The sequence below is a fragment of the Coregonus clupeaformis genome, unplaced genomic scaffold (genome assembly GCF_020615455.1).
Source record: "Coregonus clupeaformis isolate EN_2021a unplaced genomic scaffold, ASM2061545v1 scaf0419, whole genome shotgun sequence".
Classification (NCBI taxonomy): domain Eukaryota; kingdom Metazoa; phylum Chordata; class Actinopteri; order Salmoniformes; family Salmonidae; genus Coregonus; species Coregonus clupeaformis.
The window spans coordinates 277,922-302,599 of NW_025533874.1; the positions used below are offsets into that span (position 1 = coordinate 277,922).

A 24,678-nucleotide genomic window follows, 5' to 3' on the forward strand; every position below is an offset into this window, starting at 1 on the left:
GCACAGTTACATGTTTCCTCATTGAGCAAAGTTATGTATGTGTTTCCCGTTATAGCACAGTTATGTACATGTTTTCCCATAGAGCAGAGCACAGTCAGACCCATGTTCTCCCATAGAGCACAGTCAGAGCCCTGCTTTCCCTGCGGTACAGTCAAATCGCTGCTCCATAGGTCACGCTAGGCGGCACGCACACTTGAGCCCTTTTGACAGCTTGTTGTTTACAGTATGTGTAGCCAGCGTGGGGCGGCTCGGATGGGGCCTGGCAGGGGGTGGGAGGGGGGTGGATGGGGATTGTGCTGGCAGGGGGGCTGGTGTAGGGTGCCTAACAGGGGGGCCTGGCACGGGCCCAGGCGCTCTTTGATGCTTCTACCGGCTCTGAGAAAGCAGCCGAGGGAGAGAAGTGCTGCGAGAGACGACGTGGAATGAAAGAGAAAAGGTTACCTGTGGATCCGCCAAACCTCCAGCGCGGGGAGTGGAGACGGGGATGGAAGTGGGGAGGGGCGGGGGGGGGGGCTTTGATGTGAGGCCAGATTGAAGGAGTGTATCGATCGCTGGGAGAAGGGGGGAGGGGAGGTGGATTGGCTGGGGGCCACATCTCACCCACGCCATACTTCCAGTTTTCAGAGAGGAGCGTGGAGATCCATAGCCCAGGATGTGGGGTTTTATCCTCCATGCGGATAAGCTGGGAAATGTGTTAACTGTGCATGTGTTGAAACAGAAAGTGCATTTTGGTTTGGAAAAGTTATTTTGCTGCATATACTGAAACTGAGTCTTTCATATTTCTGTAGTATTTTTGTTGGGGTAGCATCCAGCAGTTACTCCACACTCTTTCAAATGATTTGGCGTGCGTGCGTGCACGTTCATCCTGTATGGCTATATGGCTAAATTGGTAGAGCGTGGCGCTTGCACCGCCAGGGTTGTGGGTTCGATTTCCAGGGCCACCCATACATAAAATGTAAGCATGCATGACTGTAAGTCGCTTTGGATAAAAGCATCTGCTAAATGGTATATATTTATATATATATTATGTGCGTGCACGTCAGTGCTCTCCATCCTCTATGGGATCAACACAGTGAAGACCCTTGCTGAGGAACAACTCCCACAATACACCACTTCTTCCTTCTTCCTACCCCACAATTCATTGCTATCTCAAAGCCACATATCCCAGGAGGAACTGCTCCAACAGAGAGCATTTGTAGTCAAAAAAATTGAGAGCGTGAACAAATGTGAATGGTGATGAAGGCCAGTGATGAAGATGCATCTAGTGACTTGTTGGCGCTAAGGCCCAGCGTGATAACTCAATCACGATTCTTGACATTGTTTCGATGGCCGACCATCTGAGGGCTATCACAGGGGTCAAACACACCTTATCTGTGGCTTTCTCTGGGGTGGGACGTTTCCACAGAACCCTGGGAGCACATACACCGTTGGAGGTGTGAAGACAGATCAAAACGTGAAATCGACAAAATGAATGTTACTGTGTAAATGAAATTGTCATGTTTGGATTGTTTCAAGAGTTCATAAAGAACCATGAATTTTTATGTGTTTTATTGTACTGTAAGTGGTCATTTTTCATTTTCATTTATATGGAAACTGTGCTATTCTGTTTGTCGGACGGTGGTCAGTTCTAAAAGGAGCGACATGGGTGCGCTTCTATCATACAGTTTTGAGGTGTAGTGATTAGATTAGAGAACGCGTGTGAAGTTTTATGAAGTTTCTTTGGGCCATGCAATGTGATGTTAGTTAGACGATAGGAGATACTGGGATTTGTAGCTCTTGGAAGAATACAAGTCTGGTTGAAACTTTGTTCATGGAGTCATTGTAAACCAATTCTGGTGTACACTATAGTGTGTATTTTATACGTTTAGTGTTTTAAAATATTTGTCTTTTGACATTGAAGACTTCTGGTATGTACCAGATCCTTGTCCCTCAGCCTCTTAATAATTGCATAACGGTTACCTTGGACACATGTAACTTACAGTATAGTATTCTGAGTGGTGATGCAAGGCTCGCTACCTTGGCTAGACCATTGGATACGCTTATGGACCTATAGCATTCACATGATAATGGAGTCACATTAAAGATACAGTACCAGTCAAAAGTTTGGACACACCTACTCATTCAAGGGTTTGTCTTTATTTTTACTATTTTCTACATTGCAGAATAATAGTGAAGGCATCAAAACTATGAAATAACACATATGGAATCATGTATTAACCAAAAAAGTGATAAACAAATCAAAATATATTTTAGATTTGCACACTCTTGGCGTTCTCTCAACCAGCTTCACCTGGAATGCTTTTCCAACAGTCTTGAAGGAGTTCCCACATATGCTGAGCACTTGATTGGCTCAAACGCATTAAGAAGGAAAGAAATTCCACAAATTAACAAGGCACACCTGTTAATTGAAATGTATTCCAGGTGACTACCTCATTTTGTTTCTTTTTTTTTAACTAGGCAAGTCAGTTAAGAACAAATTATTATTTTCAATGACAGCCTACACCAGCCAAACCCGGACGACGCTGAGCCAATTGTGCACCGTCCTATGGGACTCCCAATCACAGCCGGTTGTGATACAGCCTGGAATCGAACCAGGGGGTCTGGAGAGACGCCTCAAGCACTGAGATGCAGTGCCTTAGACCACTGCGCCACTCGGGAGCCCAGCTCATGAAGCTGGTTGAGAGAATGCCAAGAGTGTGCAAATCTGTCATCAAGGCAAAGGGTGGCTATTTGAAGAATCTCAAATATAAAATATATTTTGATTTGTTTAACACTTTTTTGGTTACTACATGATTCCATATGTGTTATTTCATAGTTTTGATGTCTTCACTATTATTTTACAATGTAAAAAATAGTAAAAATAAAGATAAACCCTTGAATGAGTAGGTGTGTTTAAACTTTTTGACTGGTAGTGTATATTATGGTCAAATTTCGCCTACACTAATTATCTATCATCCTCCATCAAAGTGGATTTTCACCAATCTACACATTCCCCTACAGGCTTCTGACATGGCGCCTGCTGAGAGAGAGCTCCCACAATGCACTGAAGGGGGCTCCAGTTGAGGCACTCCCAGCCGTGCATTGTGATGTCTGTGTGTGTGTGTGTGTGTGTGTGCAGTGTGTGGCTGCCGGGGACTTCTGCTACATCACATCTGGCAGACTGGTAACAATACTCCCTCACGCTGAGACAGAATGCTCTCACTCCCAAAGTCACTGGGGTTTGGGGTCAGGGGGCGCCAGAGGAAGCAAGCGTTTAAATACATGTCAGCCGTCAAAGTCTCACTGAAACTGTTACTATATGCATACCTAAGTGAATGTGGTTATGTGGGGAATGTGTGAATGTGAATGTAAGAAACACCATCTCATTTTGATTAGTAAAACTAATATACCTCCAGAAGTGGGTTTCCCTTCGTCGCTAAAGCACTATGTTATTTCTCTCTAGTAAAAATGACAAAATTGCTGTTTGACGGTCAGTCTTCTGTGCCTGAACGAACGTTATTCACCAAATGTAGCGTTTTTCTGTTCTACAAAGAGGCATGAGTCTGGGTCAGAGACAAAAAGAACGTACTACAAAACCGACCCCTGCCCAGTTGCAGTTTGTTGGCAGGACAAAGTCATAGCCAATAGGAGTGTGAACAGAGAGACCAGTTTGAAAAGAATGGTGCCAGAATCTACCATGTCTTCTCCCCAAGCTCCTTCCTTTTTCCTGGTATGTGCCCCGCCTCCAGTCACCCTTTGACCCCCACACCCCAGTGGCTTCAGTCCTGCCTCTTGCAGTGTGGTGCTTACCTCGATGGCCTGCCACACTCCAGGACACTGGCCATCGCCCCATTCAGCCTGGCTAAGTGGAGTCACTCGATCATGATGTCATCTTTGTGTGACTGTCATCGGGCGGTGAGATGAAGCGGGGACTTCCAGTGGGGTGTAAAGCTCTATGGGCACAGATGGATGGGGGGGTGGAGAAACATCTCCATTTTATATGCCTGTTTCTTTGCTGGGATAGAGGGAGTGTGAGAGCTAGAGGGAGCGAGAGAGAGAGAGAGATAAAATGAGGACCTAGAAATGTGAGAGTGATTGCAGAGTACAGAGGCTTTAGCCAATGTGTGTGTGTGCATGTGGCATGGTGCCTGCGTGCGGGCGGGCGTACACAACAATGCCCTTTGATAGTTTATTGGTTTGGTCAATAGCCAGAGGACCTTCGATCATACCCTGATACAATTATACTATATATCTGTGCATCCATGTTACAGTGTATTTACAACTGAATTAAAATAAAATCTAGTGTTTTCTGATTGTATCTCATGACCTCACTCGTGTCTGTTGTCTTTTTTATTAGTGTCAATGGCCTCAATCAATTGTGGTGACACACGACACAGGCCAAACCCTACAACTACGCCATTGACTCTATACGACACACGATGCAGACTCTTGCCGGTATTCTTAAGGCATAATTGATTTCTTATTGAGGAGCTGCCAAGCAAATCAGAAAATTGCATTCCCCGCGAAGGTATTAGCCGAGCCGAGAGTGTTTAAGATGTTTTCAATGATCGTGCCGTGGCGCTGCTTTCTGCCCCGAGTCGCTTGTGTATAATGGACTGCCGTGAAATCATAATTGCGTGTTTATGAACAAACCAGCTGGCGGAGGCAGAGGGTAATTATTTTCTTGCCGTTCGCCTCCACACTCGCGCATACTTACGTCCGATAACGGCTCTGATGGAAAAAGAAGGGGGAAATACAGGTTCATTCTGACCATATGGTTGCTGTGTTTATCCATCACTCACGTTCTGCATTTGTCCATTTTTTTCATTATGCCAACAGGAATGTGAATCGTAGACTGGGATGATGTTGTGTTACAATAGTATGACAGGGACCTAAAAGAAGAATTGACACACATGTACGCACACATGCACATACACACAGGCACAAATGTATTCACGTACGCTTGCACGGACGCACACACACACACCTCTGTGAGCTGAGCTGACCTGTCCACACAGTAACACAGCCAGGCTGGCTAGCCTCATTACTGCAGCCACTGCTTCCACATTTAGCCTCGTTAGCTGTTCCTAAAGAGCATCCTCACACCGCTGGGGGCTGAATGGGTTAATTGTGGATCTTGTCAGAACTTGGACCTGGCCAGCTCAATAATGACTCCAGTTATTGGCTCCTTTTGTGTGTGTGTGTGTGTGTGTGAATATAGGAGTGTAAATAGGACAGGTTCAGTGTCAGGAGCAGGGCCAGGGGTTGACAGTCTGTCTCTGGGGTCTTAAAGTCTGTCAATAGAGCAAGGAGTGATAGGGGGCTGCTCCTGGGTCAAACCAACGGCAATATCTGCTGTCATGGTGGGCACCAGACACACACACACGCATGCATGCGCACACACACACATACCATCTACACGCACACACACATCCTCCATATCCTCCCTCCCCAGCCCCCGGGTATCAGTCTATCAACAGTGATGGATTGTCCTGGGACCCCCAGCTCCCCCTTGGCCCTGTCCTGGCCCCTTGACACCCCCTAGCCCCTGACAGTGACCCTGCTGTAATGACAGGGCCTGGGCCTCTTAAATCACACATGGTCATTAGGTATGCACAACACGCATGCTGATGTGGGACATGTGTCGGATATCTCCGGGGCGATCATGTGTGACAGCAATGAGGGGAGGGGGGTTTGGGCTCCTGATCACAAGGATTGGGTTCCCCCTCGGCCCCCTCCTCCTCATCCTTCATTGAAATCCTACGTCAGCATCTTTGTAGATTAAGTTTACATACAGTTTATAGGCGTGTATGCCACCTTTCTGATGAATGCAGCATTCTGTATTGTCTCAGTATGGTAACACAGTGTATAACACTCCAGTGTATGAAACCTTTCCATTTGTTAACATATATCTGGAGTCAGGCAGACAAACAGGCGTCCAGCTGACTGGCCGTGTGTGTATAGTGTAAGTGTGTAGTGTCAGGGTCTTAAGTGAGTAGACCACAGTCATTCAGCTCTATGCTGAACAATGGGTCCGGGAGCAGTGCTCAAGTGCACTGAGAAGTACTCTGTGTATTTATGGTATTTCCTAATGGTGTTTAAAGCGCTCAGCAGGCTTTTTATTTTAATGAGAGCTGTGCCATGGTAAAGCACCCTGCTGTACTAGTGTGTGTGTGTGTGTGTGTGTGTGTGTGTGTGTGTGTGTGTGTGTGTGTGTGTGTGTGTGGGTGGGTGTGTTTGTGGGTGTGTTTGTGGGTGTGCCTTTCCTTAAGTTTTCTTGTATGTGTGTTTATATCCCTCTCGTGTCTCGTTTTACATCTGTGTGCTTGTGTATTTCCCTTTTCTCGTGTGTGTGTGTGTGTGTGTGTGTGTGTGTACAGTATCAGGGCCGTGCACAGACCTTTCAGGGGACAGGAGCTCAAAATGGAAAAAGGGTGCACCCTTACATAATTTATATCTTGAAATTCATAATATACCATAGGCCTATTTATTTCTGCAACAAAACACTCATCACAAATTATAAGCAAGCTAGTTAAAGACATGATTGACATCGGGAAAAGAGGGTTGGCTATTAGCTGATCATTGATGTTGATGATTGTGTAAATGTGCTAGTTAGCTAGCTAAATTTATTTTCACCGTTTGTGATTTATCTTTAATGCTCTTAAATTCTTAAATAACTTCATAACATAATATTCTAACTCTTGATATATGGCTTGCTGGCTAGTGGCTTGTGTGGATATTTTAGTATATGGTGGTTAGCTAGAGTCTAGACTACCTGTGTTGCTGCTGCCCTGACACACATGTGTAACTCCCGACTGAAGAAGGGATGGAGTTGAGTCAGATGAAGGGATGGAGTTGAGTCTTTCTGCCTCTCTCTGCTGCACGTATCAGCCAACCAGACCGAACATTAATGATGATGTAAATCAAGTGTTATCAAGTGTTAATCAAATGTTATGCTACTGTGGCAGTACTGTTGCTATTTAAACTAGGTAGCTAGCTACACACACTCGACCGGTGACTGCATCTCAAGCCATGCATGTTTGGATACCGGGCTTGCGCAATCTCCATACAGGGCAGACTGGGAAACAGGCTCAACCCGGGCCCGAGCGAACTCCGTACAGGGCAGACCAACAGGCGCAACCAACGGACAGGGTGGGGGTAAGGGGTGGCGAACTTGACGACATCACGTCGACTTGCGGGCAGTGGGTTTAGAACAACAACGACAAAAACTGTATACCAAAATCAGGGGCGCAACTTTGGTTTCAGAAGTGGGGGAGGACATAATTTATTTTTATTATTATAGTTTTTTTGTCAGATAAACACTCCAAACAGCCTACCCGACCGCTCGGAGACGTCCGCATGGTCCGAAAGCACACCGTTGCCTCGTTTGTATCACATGCCAATGATGGGCGGCAGGTAGCTTAGTGGGTAAGAGCGTTGTGCCAGTAACCGAAAGGTTGCTGGTTCTAATCCCCGAGCCGACTAGGTGAAAAATCTGTCGATGTGCCCTTAAGCAAGGCACTTAACCCTAATTGCTCCTGTAAGTCACTCTGGATAAGAGTGTCTGCTAAATGTATAATATAAAACTTGTCCCCAGTGAAAGTTGCGCCCCTGACTAAAATTATACCACCACCCCAAAGGGCACTTGGTGAGTGTGAGGGCAAAGGGGCATGTGCTCGGCACAGGTAGACTCCTATCTGTGTACAGTATGTTTATGTGTGTGTGTGTCAGTATCACCACAGTGATCCTTTTTCATGCTCAGTCGTGTCTCAGCAGCTATCCTTTCTCAGATGTATCTCTCTCTCTCGCTCTCACACACACACACACACACACAGGAACCAGGAACACTATCTCTGTTGACAGTGGAAATTGTATGAAGAGCTTTTAAGGCAATTAGTGGATTGAGCTGGAGCCTTTCTTCCCATTCACGCTGTTCATTAGCAGCTCCTCCAGACCAAAAAAAGGAGACGTTGATACCGCCATCACTCCCGCCTGGCAGGAAAGACGCTCCACTGTGTGTGTGTGTGTGTGTGTGTGTGCATCTGTGTGTCTGTGTCTGTCTGTGTCTGTCTGTGTGTGTGTGCCTTACACAAACCCTGTCGACAAAGTTGCATAGTACCGAATCTGAAAATATATTCTTGCCTCCTTCATTTTTGAGTAGGCCCATATTTAACTCATGCAGTTCAATATGATCAGCAAATCCACGTAAATTAATGATAATTTTCAGTACTGTCATGTTGGTGAGTAACCTTTTTATTGTTAAGTGCTTTCCGTTGTCCTAGGGTCAAAATGACCCGCCACTGTGTTGAACCAACTTTATTTAATTTTTATATTTTTGGGATCATTTGTGAGAAGGAGGCAGTGAGACTTTAAAGAAAGTATCACTGCCTCCTTCTCACAAATTATCCCAAAAATATAAAAATTAAACAAAGTTGGTTCAACACAGTGGCGGGTCATTTTGACCCTAGGACAACGGGAGGGTTAAGTGTGTCGAGGTGTTCATAAAACGTACTTTCCCTCTAAATTGGGGAAATAATACTGTGACCAAAAGCTCTTTCTGGACCTTAGTTCTCCATTGTATGGTACTGGAATTGGAATGGGTTTTGCTACATGTATTTTTTATTTGTTTGAAGAGCTTCATACATCATGTTGACAAGTACATTGCTGTAGGAGCTCTGAGTTTATGATACCTCCTTTCTGCTGGAATAACTTCTATATTAGCATGTTTACTGTTTCTTCCTTAGCTGTGTGTTAATTATGTGGAACACTAGAAAGTCTAGGAACATGGCCTTTGATGAGGGTATAACCAGGGCACTCCATTATTGATGACAGACACACATTGGTAGTCACACACACACAAGGATGCATGCATGCACATATACACACACACGTACACACACACACATACACAGAGCCCCTTGTGCCCCATGAGTGAAATGTGTTGGTTGCTAACATACAGTACTTGCCACAGTGTCAATACACAAGGTTTCTCTCTCTCTCTCTCTCTCTCTCTCTCTCTCTCTCTCTCTCTCTCTCTCTCTCTCTCTCTCTCTCTCTCTCTCTCTCTCTCTCTCTCTCTCTCTCTCTCTCTCTCTCTCTCTCTCTCTCTCTCTCTCTCTCTCTCTCTCTCTCTCTCTCTCTCTCTCTCTCTCTCTCTCTCTCTCTCTCTCTCTCTCTCTCTCTCTCTCTCTCTCTCTCTCTCTCTCTCTCTCTCTCTCTCTCTCGTCTGGGCGGGACTGTCACAGGCCCCCGCCCGCTACATTATTTAGCAGACAGAGTATTTGATCCCATTGCTGGGGTTGATCTGAGTCAATCATTAATGCTGAATCTGGTTGGAACCAGAGCATGTTTATTACACACACACGCACTTATTATTATCAGCAGTAAGGGCCCTAAATTAATAATCATCTGCTTCTTATTTGTGTTTCTCAAACTGACTGACTCTGTATATCGCTAATAAGGGTCTTGGATAAATAGAGCAACAATTAAAGGCGAAAAAAACCATTCAATTATTTTATATCGAGATTATACAGTGATTATAATGAGGGATACAGGGAAACCACATACACACAAAGTACCGTACACAGTATGGTAGCTCCCTAAAGAATACCATGCTGAGATGTTTAGGACTGTTTGTAAACGCACAGAGAACAGAAGAATTTGGGAGAAATATCAAATATTATTATATACCAAAAGTTTGAACATCTTGGAACATTACAAACACACACATTCTCACTCTTAGCCACCACACCCAACAGTCATTTTAGGCCATGTATTTGACTAGCTGGTATTTGGCTAGCTATCAGTATAGTGCCATTTGTGCCAGGTCCAGAGTTGCTACCCCAGTGCATTGTGGGACACATTTGTTTTTATGGAAGGATATTATGTTTTTATGGGGTCAGAGTTCATCCTGCGTACTCTAGGCTGGAGATGGGCATCAATACTCTGCATTTCATATGTAGCCCTGATATTGATTAATTAATTTAAATCTCATGTCCTACAGCATATCTGTGTACATAGATACGCATTCGTATGCACACACATGCACATGCACCCTGATGATGTTGCTTGAGACCCTATAAGTTCACCTAACCTTCAGTGTGTGTGTGTGTGTGTGTGTGAGTGTGTGTGTGTGTGTGTGTGTCAAATCAAAATCAAATGGAATTGTATTTGTCACATGCTTTGTAAACAACAGGTGTAGACTAACAGTGAAATGTTTACTAATGGGCCTCTTCCCAAAAATGCAGAGAGAAAAAAAAGAGAAATAATATAGAAATAATAATAAAAACATGAGAAATAAATACACAATGACTAAGGATAACTTGACTACATACACGGAGTACCAGTACTGAGTCGATGTGCAGGGGTACGAGGTAATTGAGGTAGATATGTACATATAGGTAGGGATATAGTGACTAGGCAACAGGATAGATAATAAACAGTAGCAGCAGCGTATGTGATGAGTCAAAAGAGTTAGTGCATAAAGGGTTAATAAAGATAGTCCGGGTACCTATTTGGTTAACTATTTAACTAACTATTTAGCAGTGTTATGGCTTGGGGGTAGAAGCTGTTCAGGTTGCTGTTGGTTCCAGACTTGCTGCATCAGTACTGCTTGTCATGTGGTAGCAGAGAGAACATTCTATGACTTGGGTGGCTGGAGTCTTTCACAATTCTTAGGGCCTTCCTCTGACACCGCTTGGTATAGAGGCAGGGCCGGATTAATACAGGGGCTTACTGGGGCTGAAGCCCCTGGGCCAAGGCCCATGGGGAGCCCTAGAGGCAGCAAAACAAAAAAAATATTTCTTTAAAGCAACAAAAAAAAAAAAAAAAAAAGCCATGACCAGTCTTTCAAAGAATTTCATGGCTACAGATGTGAGTGCTATGGGGCGACAGTCATTTAGACAGGTTACTTTGGAATTCTTGGGCACAGGGACTATGGGGGTCTGCTTGAAAAATGTAGGTATTACAGACTGGGTCAGGGAGATTAGTCCGGATTAGTGTCCCGTTCCTTGAAAGCGGCAGCTCTAGCCTTTAGCTCAGTGCAGATGTTGCCTGTAATACATGTCTTCTGGTTGGGATATGTACGTGTGGGGACGACGTCGTCGATGCACTTATTAATGAAGCCGGTGATGGTAAACTCCTCGATGTTATCGGATGAATCCGAGTACATATTCCAGTCTGTGCTAGAGAAACAGTCCTGTAGGCCGTCATTGTAAATAAGAATTTGTTCTTAACTGACTTGCCTAGTTAAATAAAGGTAAAATAAAAAAATAAAAAGTAGCTTGTAAGCAGGAATTAAGAGTATAGAGTTATGGTGAGATTTGCCAAATGGAGGGCGAGGGAGAGCTTTGTATGCGTCTCTGTGTGTGGAGTAAAGGTGATCTAGACTTTTGTCTCCTCTAGTTGCACAGGTGACATGCTGGTAAAAATTAGGTAAGCAGATTTCAGTTTCCCATGCATTAAAATCACCAGCCACTAGGAGCGCCGCCTCTGGATGTGCATTTTCTTGTTTGCTTATGGCCCTATACAGCTCGTTGAGTGCGGTTTTAGTGTCAGCATCAGTTTTTGGTGGTAAATAGACAGCTGCAAAAAAATATAGATGACAACTCTTGGTAAATAGTATGGTCTGCAGCTTATCATGAGGTATCTAACTCAGACGAGCAAAACCTAGAGACTTCCTTAACATTAGAGATTGCGCACCAGCGGTTGTTAATAAAGAGACACACACCTCTCCCTTAACCTTACCTGAAGCTTCCGTTCTGTCTTGACGATGCATAGAAAAAACAGCTAGATATATGTTATCCATGTCCTTGTTCAGCCAGTGTGTTTACTGTAACTTCAATCCTTTACCCATATTATTTTGGATTGTATCATGGAAATCAATGGGTGTGGATGAAGCGCCAGTAGCACTTGACTTATTTAAACGTGAGACACTGACTTCAGAGGGATCTGTACTGTATTTATCTGAAGGTCTTTGAACCCATAACCTCCTTAGATCAAGTACTCCATGTCTCAGCAATTCAACATCCTTATTTTAAACCTCTGCACTCTCTCTCTCTCTGTCTTTTGTTCTGAAAGTTTAGTGATATGAAGAGCATTTAGTGCCTCCCCCTCCCCTTGTCCTCTCCTTCTCTCTCTCTCTCTCTCTCTCTCTCTCTCTCTCTCTCTCTCTCTCTCTCTCTCTCTCTCTCTCTCTCTCCCTTTCTCTCTCTCTCGCTCTCTCTCTCGCTCTCTCTCTCTCTCTCTCTCTCTCTCTCTCTCTCTCTCTCTCTCTCTCTCTCTCTCTCTCTCTCTCTCTCTCTCTCTCTGTCTCTCTCTCTCACTCTCCCTTTCTCTCTCTTGCTCTCTCGCTCCTTCTCTCTCTCTCTTTGTCACCCCTCTCTCTGTGACGGGTGACATGGCTGGTCCTGGGTTGCCATGGTGACAGGGCCCTATGGTAGCGGTGGCTGTGAGGTGTATGTGTGTGTTCCCTTGGGTCTGAGTTGCCAAGTGGCTGTGTATGTGTTTGTGTGTGTGTGTGTGCGTGGTACGTGTGTGTGGTGCACTGGCCTCCTGCAGATGTTCCCTGGCCCCCAAACCTCCTGCCAGCTGCTCCGCCCCCCTCCCACTCTTAATTAAGAGCCCGCGCCACAGCGAGGCATGATTACACCTGCCTACACGCACACACGCACACACGCTCACACAAACACGTGCACCAGCGGCGCACACCAGGACGTGTCCATTAGCTGTTCTCTGGGAGCAGGGTGTCCAGTGCTGGTGCCCTTGAAGCCCTGTAGTTGTGATGGGAAACGTAAACAAGCAGCTAATCATGGCTACGTGGCTACACTCTGACACACCACACAACCCCCATACACACCAGCAGGCAGTGTACTGTACTTGGAGTATGGAGAGGAGGAAGTGGAGGCAGTGGAAGGGGACAGAGGAGGGGGAGGAGGAAGGAGAGGATGAGGAAGAGAAGAGGAAGGATGAGGAGAAGATGGAAGGGGAGGATGAGTAGGAGGTAATGAGAAGATGGAGCAGTTTGGAGAAGAGGTTTATTTTAGGCCACTTCATCTGTTCCTCTTCCCTCCCTCCTCACTCTCGGTCCTTCTCTCCTCCTCTGCTCTCACTAATTTAACCCTCTCTCCCTTCGTTATTATTTGTTTTCTGCTACCTGCTCTATAGTCACTTAGTCTGCCTCCTCTGTATTCACCCTCCCACTGCCTTCCCCTCTCTCTCTCTCTCTCTCTCTCTCTCTCTCTCTCTCTCTCTGTCTCTCTCTCTCTCTCTCTCTCTCGCTCTCTCTCTACGGCACGTGGAATGTGTTACAGATAAACAGATTTATCAGAAGGGTATTAGAATGTGAATCAGGGGTGTTAAAGCAATGGACAGTAATGGGCGCATCATTTGAACAACGTCACGAGACTAATGGATTTCAAAATGAATTTGTCAACACGGTTCGCCATGAATACAATTAGCCGAATGAGAGTGAACCAGCGGCAGTTGAGGCAGCGGCGACCTGAGTAGCGGCGAGCTGCAGTGTTTAGTATGGAAGTCAGGGATGATCTGTAGGCTATACAGTGGGGAGATACAGTATACTGACAGCTGTCTATATTGCTGCTGGGTGGAAATACTTGGTGTGTTGATGGGAATGTAATGGGATTGTGAGTGGATCAGTTGATTGTAGAGGTGCTGAGTTTTTAAGTGGTATCCTTCTGGGTACAAACTGGCAGAATCAATTAATTATTGTTTTCATGTCATTGTATTCATGTAATTTCAGCACAAGCTATAAAAAAATGTCCATGTGACAATGTTGTATTACATTTGAAAAATTATTAGATTTGCAAAAAGTAATCAACATACTCACATTTTGTGAGTTATGTATTTTCAAGTAAACTTTTAACCAAAATCCAATGACATGGCTACAAGTTGTGTTGATTTCACATTGAATCCACATCAGACAACTTAATCAAATATCAATCAAAAGTAGAATTTGAACTGATGTCTGTGCCCAGTGGGGTGTTCTTTAATTGCTCTGGTGGTCAGTGGTCAGTGGTTTGGGTGAGGATGTCACAGTGTTGCTTTAGTAATGGGGTGTTTTGTAAGAGACACCTAGCCAAGATGGCAGGTGGTTTGATGTGTGTGATGCAGTGTGTGCTTTGCTGCATCTCACCACTGTTGTTGTTATTACTGTAATGTCCCAGAACATGGCATTAGCCTTAATAACATAATCACTCATCTACTGTGATCAGACACCAAGAGAGCAGAGCAGAAAGACAGGGAGAGGGAAGAGAGAAAGAGAGAGGGAAAGATACAGGGAGGAGAGAAAGAGAGAGGGAAAGATACAGGGAGGAGAGCGAGACACAACCAGGGAGGAGAGAGACAGAACCAGGGATGAGAGGGAGCGGGGAGAAAAAGTGAGGAAGGGATAGAAAGAGATAGGAAGGGAGAAAAATAGAGAGAAATACAGTCATGGAGGAGAGACAGAGTGGGAGTTTATTAGCACATCTTCTGCACATGATCCACCTATATCCAACCACAGATGAACATGATGTCAGTGTGCTGAATTAGAGTGCAATACAGACCTGTAACTCTCTCTCTCTCTCTCTCTCTCTCTCTCTCTCTCTCTCTCTCTCTCTCTCTCTCTCTCTCTCTCTCTCTCTCTCTCTCTGATGGGCTAAGATTTTTTTTTAAACACACAGATGAGTTCGACTTCTATGGGGGTGTCTCTGTCACTGTTGGCCATAGATAAAAAGGGTCAGCTATGCAAGTTATTTCATTATATGACTATAAGCCATTGAAATATGGCTTTTTGAAGGACAAGTTATGCTGTCAAGACAGACACTTAGTTGAAAACATAAAGCTGTGGAGAATGGAGAGTTGATATTAGGGTGGATGTGAGTAAAGGTTTTGAGTGAGATGTGGATGTGGATTCAGTTTCTCTTATAAATGACATGGGTTACATTTGGCCTGCACCCCAGGGCTCCCAGATCTATTCCTACATGCCCCCCCACCTATCCTCCACCTATCCTCCACCTTAGGACTCTGGTACTGTAACCAGCTACTGCCGATACCTCCCCACCACCACTTCAGCCCACCCTACTCAGCCTCCTCCAGTGTCCAGGGAGAGAGAGGGTCTGTGGGAAGGCAGGCAGGGAAACGGTAGTGGCGCTCTGAGCCGCCTGAATACTAATGTCCCACTTTACAACTCACCCTCACTCGCACACACACACACACACACACCACGCTCTTCCTCTCTCCCTCCCAACCTTCCTACACACACACACACACACACACACACACACTATGTGCCACACGCTGCTCTCCCGCCCCTTTGCAGCCCCTCCACAGCCCCTCACAGCCAGAGCTGAACAAAGCTCCCTAATTATGGGCAGGTCTCCATGTCCACCCTGGCGCTCTTAACGACGTCGCTGATTAATTAGAGGGAGGTGTGGGGGCAGGAAGTCTCATCCTCGCCACCGCCGCCGCACGATAACACCAGCTTCACCGCGCCACAACGTCACACCTCGCCTGCACACACACGCACTTGCATTAACACACACACACACACTCTCTCAGAGACATGTGGAGAGAGCAGGATTAGTGTCGAATTATATGAGAACGTGAGACACAGACAGTTTTAGACACTGAGAATGATAAACTGTGTGAACTAGACACAGACGAAGTTGACACTTCTGCTGCCAGGTCTGTATTGTAAAAGATACACAGTAACCTACCTGGGTAAATACAGGTAAGTGGGTAGATAGACTCAGACATGAATAGCTAGGGGTATTGGACACAGATCATTTTCAATTCAATACAATTTAATTTATCTCCTCAGTGGCATAGTCGTCGGTTTACAGATATCTACATCCTCCACATAATACACATACAACAAACACCACAATCCGCCAATGCAATATGGCCATGTTATGTTTATAAGAAAGGAAGAGGTTAGCTAGCCCTATTTACTTTGAATCCTTTAGAAAACCAGGCAAATGTGAGAGCGGGAAGTGAGACCCAGGTGTGTTTGGTTGCCTCTGAATTGATGTGTATTCATTGCCACTGCTGCTCACGGCTCACTGTTGCCACAAAATGGCCTTTGCCGCATCTATATGTGTGATTTGTGTGTGTTTGACCCTGAGGTCCACAATGAATACAGGGCACAAAGAGAAAGAGTATAGCCGCTGCGCACACACACACACACACACCTACACAAACACACATGCAAGTATGCACACACACATAGGCAGGCACGCATACCCACATACGCATGCACGCACGCACACACATGCACATGCTTCAGACTGGGTCACTCAGGTTCAAGGAATTTGTATTCATCACATGTTTTACATTTGCTCCACCACCTACAGTGTTCCATCTAGCTGAGACATGACTGTCTGCTCTCTGACTCTGTATACCTTTATGTACTTCAATATGCACGTAAATATGTGGGTGTTTGAGTGTGTGGTGTGTGCACAAGACAAGCATGGTGCATTTGTACTTTGACCAACCTTGTCTAGAACTGATGTTACAATATCTCTTCATGACAGGGAGCATTAGATACTGCACACACATACACACACATACAAACACGCACGCACACACACACACACACACACAGCCAACCCTCCCCACAATCCCCCCACAAACCCAACATCCTAAACACACAGACACACACAATCCACATCAGTCCATTACAGCCAATGTTGGACGGCTAATTTCCACTGTGGCTGCTGAGATCTTCATTAGGCTGGCAGAGGGCTGCTCTGTTAGACATGGCTATTATCAGGATGATTACCACCACACCACATCCCATCATCGTTACTGTTGTCACTGGCCGCCCACGGGAGCTTCCTCAGTCAGGGGGGACAAGGCTGTGGGTTTGTCCTCTGTGCCACTCTGTGTCCCCTCCTTCGGTGGCTTGAAGCTAATGCCTGATGACATCCCTGCAGCAGTGAGCGGTGTGTGTCACCTCTTAGCGGTGACGTGAGTAGTGTGACACAATTGGATGCATGAACCCACATGCACACAGAGAAATGCTGCTCACACACGCGCACTCACGCCCGTACTCACACATACATACATACACACACACACACGCACACAGAATCACAGCTCACACACGTGCATTCACGCACGCACACTCATGCACGCACACACACACACAGACACAAATACCCACACCCACACACAGAAACACTGCTCACTGAACTTTGTTAATAAGGCGAGCTCCTTTACCACCTGCAGCCTGGTGGTAATTCACTACACCTCAGAGAAGTGACCCAGATTTTATACAGGTGATGCTCACAAGAATGGATTCTCTCTACTAGGTAGATGTGTTATAGGTTTTGAGTTCACTGTTAATATACAGTACCAGTCAAAAGTTAGGACACACCTACTCATTCAAGGCTTTTTCTTTATTTTTACTATTTTCTACATTGTAGAATAATAGTTAAGACATCAAAACTATGAAATAACACATATGGAATCATGTAGTAACCAAAAAAGTGTTAAACAAATCAAAATATATTTTATATTTGAGATTCTTCAAAGTAGCCACCCTTTGCCTTGATGACAGCTTTGCACACTCTTGGCATTCTCTCAACCAGCTTCATAGGTAGTCACCTGGAATGCATTTCAATTAACAGGTGTGCCTTGTTAAAAGTTAATGCGTTTGAGCCAATCAGTTGTGTACACCATCCCATCTGGTTTGCGCTTAGTGGGACTATCATTTGTTTTTCAACAGGACAATGACCCAAAACACACCTCCAGGCTGTGTAAGGGCTATTTGACCAAGGAGAGTGATGGAGTGCTGCATCAGATGACCTGGCCTCCACAATCACCTGACCTCAACCCAATTGAGATGGTTTGGGATGAGTTGAACCGCAGAGTGAAGGAAAAGCAGCCAACAAGTGCTCAGCGTATGTGGGAACTCCTTCAAGACTGTTGGAAAAGCATTCCTCATGAAGCTGGTTGAGCAAATGCCAAGAGTGTGCGAAGCTGTCATCAAGGCAAAGGGTGGCTACTTTGAAGAATCTCAAATATAAAATATATTTTGATTTGTTTAACACTTTTTTTGGTTACTACATGATTCCATATGTGTTATTTCATAGGTTTGATGTCTTCACTATTATTCTACAATGTAGAAAATAGTAAAAATAAAGAAAAAGAGAGCGAGAGAGAGAAGCAGAATGGGGAATGATAGTGAGAGAGAATAGAGAGATGGAGGTTGTGCAGAGCGGGCCAGGCGTGGTGTGGTGTGCTTGTACTCACCCGGGCTCTAACCCGCCACAGATGAACACAATCAGGCCGCCTCGGACAACGGCTGGTTGTCATGGCAACCTGGCGGCACTGCCTGTGTGGGACAAAGGGCTGGCGGGTCCTGTGTGTGTGAGCGTGTGTGTGTGTGTGTGTTTGTGTGGCAGGGCCCTCCTGGGGCCTCCATTCGCCTGTCTGTGAGAGAGTCCACAGGGGCCCTGCAACAGGAGGAGAGAAGAGTGAGAGGGGAAGAGAGGGAGGAGGGAGGGAGAGATAGAGAGACAGATGGAGAAAGTGTAGCTAGAAAGAGCGAGCGAAAGAGTCCACAGGGGCTCAGCCACAGGAGAAGAGAGAGGGTGGGGAGATGGAGGGTGGAGGAAAAGAGGGAGAGATGGAGGGTGGAGGAAAAGAGGGAGAGATGGGGTGAGAGAGCAGAAAGAGGGCCTGGGAGGGAGGGAGGGAGGGAGGGAGAGAGGGAGAGAGGGAGAGAGACTGGTTCAGAGATAAAGATGAAAGGGAGAATAGGGTGGAAGGAGGGATGCAGGCAGGTAGAAAGGATAAAATGAGAAAGAGGGCAAGGTGCTATCCATCCTCTCTGTCCTGCTGCATTCTCCTTCCCTTTTTCCTCTCCCCCTTGTCTTTTCTTCCCTCTCCCAGCCCAACCGCTTACAGTTTTTTAAATCCCTTCAGTCCATGTAGAAAGAGGTTCAAAGAAGGGAGAATAGAGGAACATCCAGACTCATCGTGTGTTAAATCATGCATCCTTTTAGTTCCTGTATCCCTCATTTGTAGCTTTTATGTACAAACACTGATATTTATTTTCCTGCCTCCCCTTTAGGTGTGGATCATACAAACATGGATCTGAAGAGAAACTTTGTGAGTAAACTTTATCGATTTATTTTGAGGTGACCATGTATTTCATCTGTCCTAATGGGCCATTACACAATTAATGAATTATACATTTACTGTACGTACATAATACTATACAGTAGCTAGATAGCCGCGGGGCCAGACAGATTACCAGGACGTGTACTCAAAGCATGTGGGGACCAACTGGCAGGTGTCTTCGCTGACATTTTCAACCTCTCCCTGACCGAGTCTGTGGTACCTTTCAAGCAGACAACCGTGGTCCCTGTACCCAAGCAAGCGAAGGTAAACTGCCTAAATGATTACCGCCTCATAGCACTCACGTCAGTAGCCATGAAGTGCTTTGAAAGGCTGGTCACATCAACAGCATCATCCCAGATACCCTGGGCCCACTCCAGTTCGCATATTGCCCCAACAGATCCACAGATGACACAATCTCAATCGCGCACTGCCCTTTCCCACCTGGACAGAAGGAACACCTATGTGGGAGTGCTGTTCATTGACTACAGCTCAGCGTTCAACACCATAGTGTCCACAAAGCTCATCACTAAGCTAAGGACCCTGGGACTGAACACCTCCCTCTGCAACTGGATCCTGGACTTCCTGACGGGCCACCCCCAGGTGGTAAGGGTAGGCAACAACACGTCTGCCACGCTGATCCTCAACACGGGGGCCCCTCAGGGGTGCATGCTTAGTCCCCTCATGTACTCCCTGTTCACCCACGACTGCATGGCCAAACACAACTCCAACACCATCATTAAGTTTGCTGATGACACAACAGTGGTAGGCCTGATCACCGACAACGACGAGACAGCCTATAGGGAGGAGGTCAGAGACCTGGCAGTGTGGTGCCAGGACAACAACCTCTCCCTCAATGTGAGCAAGACAAAGGAGCTGATTGTGGACTACAGGAAAGGGCAGGCTGAACAGGCCCCCATTAACATCGACGGGGTTGTAGTCTAGTGGGTCGAGAGTTTCAAGTTCCTTGGTGTCCACATCACCAACAAACTATCATGGTCCAAACACACCAAGACAGTCGTGAAGAGGGCACGACAACACCTTTTCCCCCTCAGGAGACTGAACAGATTTGGCATGGGTCCCCAGATCCTCAAAAAGTTATACAGCTGCACCATCGAGAGCATCCTGACCAGTTGCATCACTGCCTGGTGTGGCAACTGCTCGGCATCTGACTGTAGGGCGCTGCAGAGGGTGGTGCGTGCGGCCCAGTGCATCACTGCGGCCGATTCTTCCTGCCATCCAGGACCTATATACTAGGCGGTGTCAGAGGAAAGCCCAAAAAATTGTCTAAGACTCCAGTCACCCAAGTCGTAGACTGTTCTCTCTGCTGCAGCACAGCAAGCGGAACCGGAGCGTCAAGTCTGCTACCCGCTGTCTATTATATTATTATATATGCGTAGTCGCTTTACCCCTACCTACAAATTACCTCGACTAACTTGTACCACGGCACATTGACTCAGTGCCGGTGCCCCCTGTATATAGCCTCGTTATTGTTATTTTATTGTGTTCATTTATGTTATTTTTAACTTTTGGTTATTTGGTAAATATTTTCTTAACTCTTTCTTGAACTGCATTGTTGGTTAAGGGCTTGTAGGAAAGCATTTCACGGTAAGGTCTATACCTGTTGTATTCGGCACATGTGACAAATAAAGTTTGATTTGAGATAAACACCCATGTCAAATTGATGAAGCTATAGCGAAGCGATGCTAACTGTTTTGGGTGAAGTTTCAACCTAGGTACAGATCTAGGGATCAGCTTCCCCTCCTCGAATCCCAACCTTAACCATTAGTGGGGTAAATGTTAAACTGAGCCAAGATCAGCATCTAGGGGCAACTTCACCCTACACCATTCTATCATTTATAATCCAAGAGCCAACAGGCCAACATGTAGCTTGGCACTCATGTATAGCCTGAGAGAGATTGAAGCAGGGCTACATGGGGTTGTACTCTGACTCCTGTCTTGTTGTTGCAGTACATGTTAGCTCCTTGAGTGCACCTCCTTGATCATATTTGACTCGATAGACACACATCACTCATCTGCTGTGTAGCCTGTCATCTCCTCGCCTCACACTGAACAGCTTGTCCTCGTATGGTATGAGAGCGCATGACAATACATAGGAGATTATCATGACACATCAATATACTTCCAGAAATGCAATTTTATTTTTTCCTGTGTCATTTCCACATCCTCCCTATTCTGATCCCAGATCTGTTTTGTGCTGTATAGCCAACTCCTAACAACCGTAAGAGTTGGCTATACAGCAAAAACAGATGTGGAATCAGGCGACATGCTCTCCGTGTTGTTCCATGACATTACACTATGGTGTGTCTCTCAGGAGGCCTTTGCGAGTTTTGATCTGCGTGGTTCACACGGCCTGTCCCATGATCCCATGCCACTCAGAGATGAGGAGAACGGGTAACACACTTCTTAATCTCTACATTCATCTCACTCTTTCACCCCCTGTCATTCTTCATGTTCCTCTGTCATCTCTCACTATTTGCAGTCGTCTTTCCTTTTGTAGTTTTGTTTCCTCGTTTTTGGAATGGGTTGTTATTTGTCAACATTTGTGTAGAGATACAGTCGTTTTTGTGTGTGTGTGAGAGTGTGCGTGTTAATGTGTTTGTGTGTGTATGTGTATGACATCATGTTCTCGTCTCTCCCAGTCATGGCACCAGGTGTGCAGGGGAAGTGGCCATGGAGGCCAACAACTCTTACTGTGGCGTGGGCATCGCCTTCAACGCCAGGATCGGTGGTGAGTACAACACTGCCCATGTCCATGCCAATGTAATCTATCAAAAAAAATACAGGTAGAAGGGATTGTATGATTCAAATATTGTCACGGATTCTGCCGAGGCTGCTCCTCCTCCTTGCTCGGGCAGGCTTCGGCGTTCGTCGTCCCCGGAGTACTAGCTACTGCCGTTCGATGTTATCGGTGTTTGTTTAGTTTTGTCTGTATTGTTTACACCTGTTCGTCATTATGTTAATTGTTTCCCTTATAATTACCCCTGTCTCTCATCTGTACTTTGTGTGTGATTGTTTTCCCCTTCACGGTTGTCTATTTTGTGAGCGGGTTATTTCCTCCCTGCGTGGAGTTATTTTCTTTGTCCTTTTGGATCCTTTTCGTATTAAAAGTACGTATCCGAGAGTTCTGTGTCCTGCGCCTGACTTCGTTTACCGCATCTCACAGACAGTCGTGACAGAATCACACACCTTACCATGGAGTCAGCAGGAGCGACAGCACCGACTGGATCACTCGAAGAGCGCATCCTACAACAGGCAGCGATGCTCCAAAATCTTGGTGCCGCTATGGATAACGTTATGAACACTTTGGGACGATGGGAGAGAAGAGGTTTGCCCACACCTCCTCCAACGATACCACCACCATCGGCTACTCCTATCGTCTCACATCCGGAGTCCAGTGGGATTCGGCTCTCGCTCCCGAGGGCTTATGATGGCACCGCAGCCGGGTGTCAGGGTTTCCTGCTCCAGGTGGAACTTTACCTGGCAACCATTCACCCGGCACCCTCGGGATATGAGAGCGTGTCCGCCCTCATCTCCTGTCTGTCCGGCAAGGCACTGGAGTGGGCCAACACCGAGTGGGGAGGGATAGACGCCGCTACTGTGAACTATGCGGAGTTCACCCGCCGCTTCAGGGCAGTGTTCGATCATCCCCCGGAGGGGAAGGCGGCGGGTGAGCATCTATTCCACCTCAGACAGGGGAGGAGGAGCGCGCAGGAATTCGCACTGGACTTCCGGACTCTGGCTGCCAATTCGGGATGGAATGAGAGGGCCCTCATCGACCACTACAGATGCAGCCTGAGGGAGGACATTCGTCGAGAGCTGGCCTGCAGGGACACCAACCTAAGCTTCGATCAGCTGGTGGACATGTCGATTCGCTTGGATACCCTGTTGGCTACCCGCGGACGTCCAGCGCTGGGGCCGTCCATTCCATCCCCCAGCACCTCCGAGCCGAGCCCTATGGAGCTCGGGGGTGCTGGTAGTAGGGAGGCCAGCAAGGAGGCTGTCCCCTGCACCAACTGTGGCCACCGAGGACACACTGCGGTTCGGTGCTGGGGAGGGTCTCCTCGGATTCGAGGCAGCAGGCAGCGCACTGATGAGTCATTCCCGGTGAGTAAGGTCCCAACTCACCCAGAGCTCTCTGCTGTTCATATGTGTATCCAAGTGATGTTTCCAGAAGTTTCTTCTTACTCCCAGCATAAAGCGCTAGTCGATTCAGGCGCAGCTGGGAATTTTATCGATCGCCATTTCTCATATAAATTAGGGATCCCTATATTACCAGTCGATGTGCCCTTCCCTATCCATGCCCTAGATAGCCGGCCTTTGGGGTCGGGATTGATTAGGGAGGTCACAGCGCCACTGAAGATGAAAACGCAGAAGGGTCATGAGGAGACTATACAGTTGTATTTAATTGACTCTCCTGCGTTTCCAGTGGTGTTGGGACTTCCCTGGTTAATATCTCATGACCCCAACATTTCATGGCAACAGAGGGCTCTCAAGGGATGATCTGATCAGTGTGTGGGGCGGTGTGTAGGTGTTTCGGGAGGGGCAACGACGGTGGAGAGTCCGAACCAAATGCCCACAAGGCACATTCCTCCTGAGTATGCCGATTTGGCAAGCGCCTTCTGTAAGAAGAAGGCGACTCAATTACCACCTCATCGACAGGGGGATTGTGCGATAGACCTCCAGGTTGGCGCGGCGCTCCCTCGCAGCCATGTGTATCCTCTGTCTCAGGAGGAGACAGCTGCTATGGAGACATACGTCGCCGAATCCTTGAGACAGGGATACATACGGCCTTCCACTTCTCCTGCGTCCTCAAGTTTCTTTTTTGTGAAGAAGAAGGATGGGGGTTTACGCCCGTGTATTGATAACTGTGGTCTCAATCAGATTACTATTAAATACAGCTATCCTCTCCCTCTGATTGCTAGTATGACGGAGTCATTACACGGGGCACGCTTCTTCACAAAATTGGATCTCAGGAGCGCTTACAACCTGGTGCGCATTCGGGAGGGAGATGAGTGGAAAACAGCCTTCAGTACCACCTCGGGTCACTATGAGTACCTCGTCATGCCATACGGTCTAATGAATGCTCCTTCAGTCTTCCAATCATTTGTAGACGAGATTTTCTGGGATTTGCATGGACAGGGGGTAGTGGTGTATATTGATGACATTCTGATATACTCCGCTACACGTACCGAGCATGTGTCCCTGGTACGTCGGGTGCTGGGTAGACTGTTGGAGCATGATCTGTATGTGAAGGCAGAGAAATGGCTGTTTTTCCAGGAGTCCATCTCCTTCCTGGGACACCGGTTGTCTGCGTCAGGGGTGGAGATGGAGATTGACCGCGTTAGTACAGTAAAGGAGGTGCAGCGGTTTTGGGGTTTTGCCAATTACTACCGGAGGTTTATCCGGGGTTTTGGACAGGTAGCGGCTCCCATTACCTCCCTGCTAAAGGGGGGCCCGGTGGGTTTGCAGTGGTCGGCTGAGGCGGACAGGGCGTTTAGTCATTTGAAGGACCTGTTCACCTCAGCTCCGGTGCTGGCACATCCGGATCCC

At 46.6% G+C, this 24,678-nt stretch overlaps 1 protein-coding gene across 1 annotated transcript in view; it reads left to right on the forward strand.

The window, feature by feature from the left end:
• The window catches only part of LOC121543941 (neuroendocrine convertase 1-like), a gene marked incomplete at its 3' end in the record, with an annotated part of 171,864 nt that overhangs the window by 83,211 nt on the left and 63,975 nt on the right, over positions 1–24,678 (forward strand). The window contains exons 7-9 of the mRNA XM_045215297.1: positions 19,058–19,095; positions 21,440–21,519; positions 21,768–21,856. Coding sequence (XP_045071232.1) covers positions 19,058–19,095; positions 21,440–21,519; positions 21,768–21,856 — 207 coding nt within the window. The remainder of the gene's footprint in view (positions 1–19,057; positions 19,096–21,439; positions 21,520–21,767; positions 21,857–24,678) is intronic.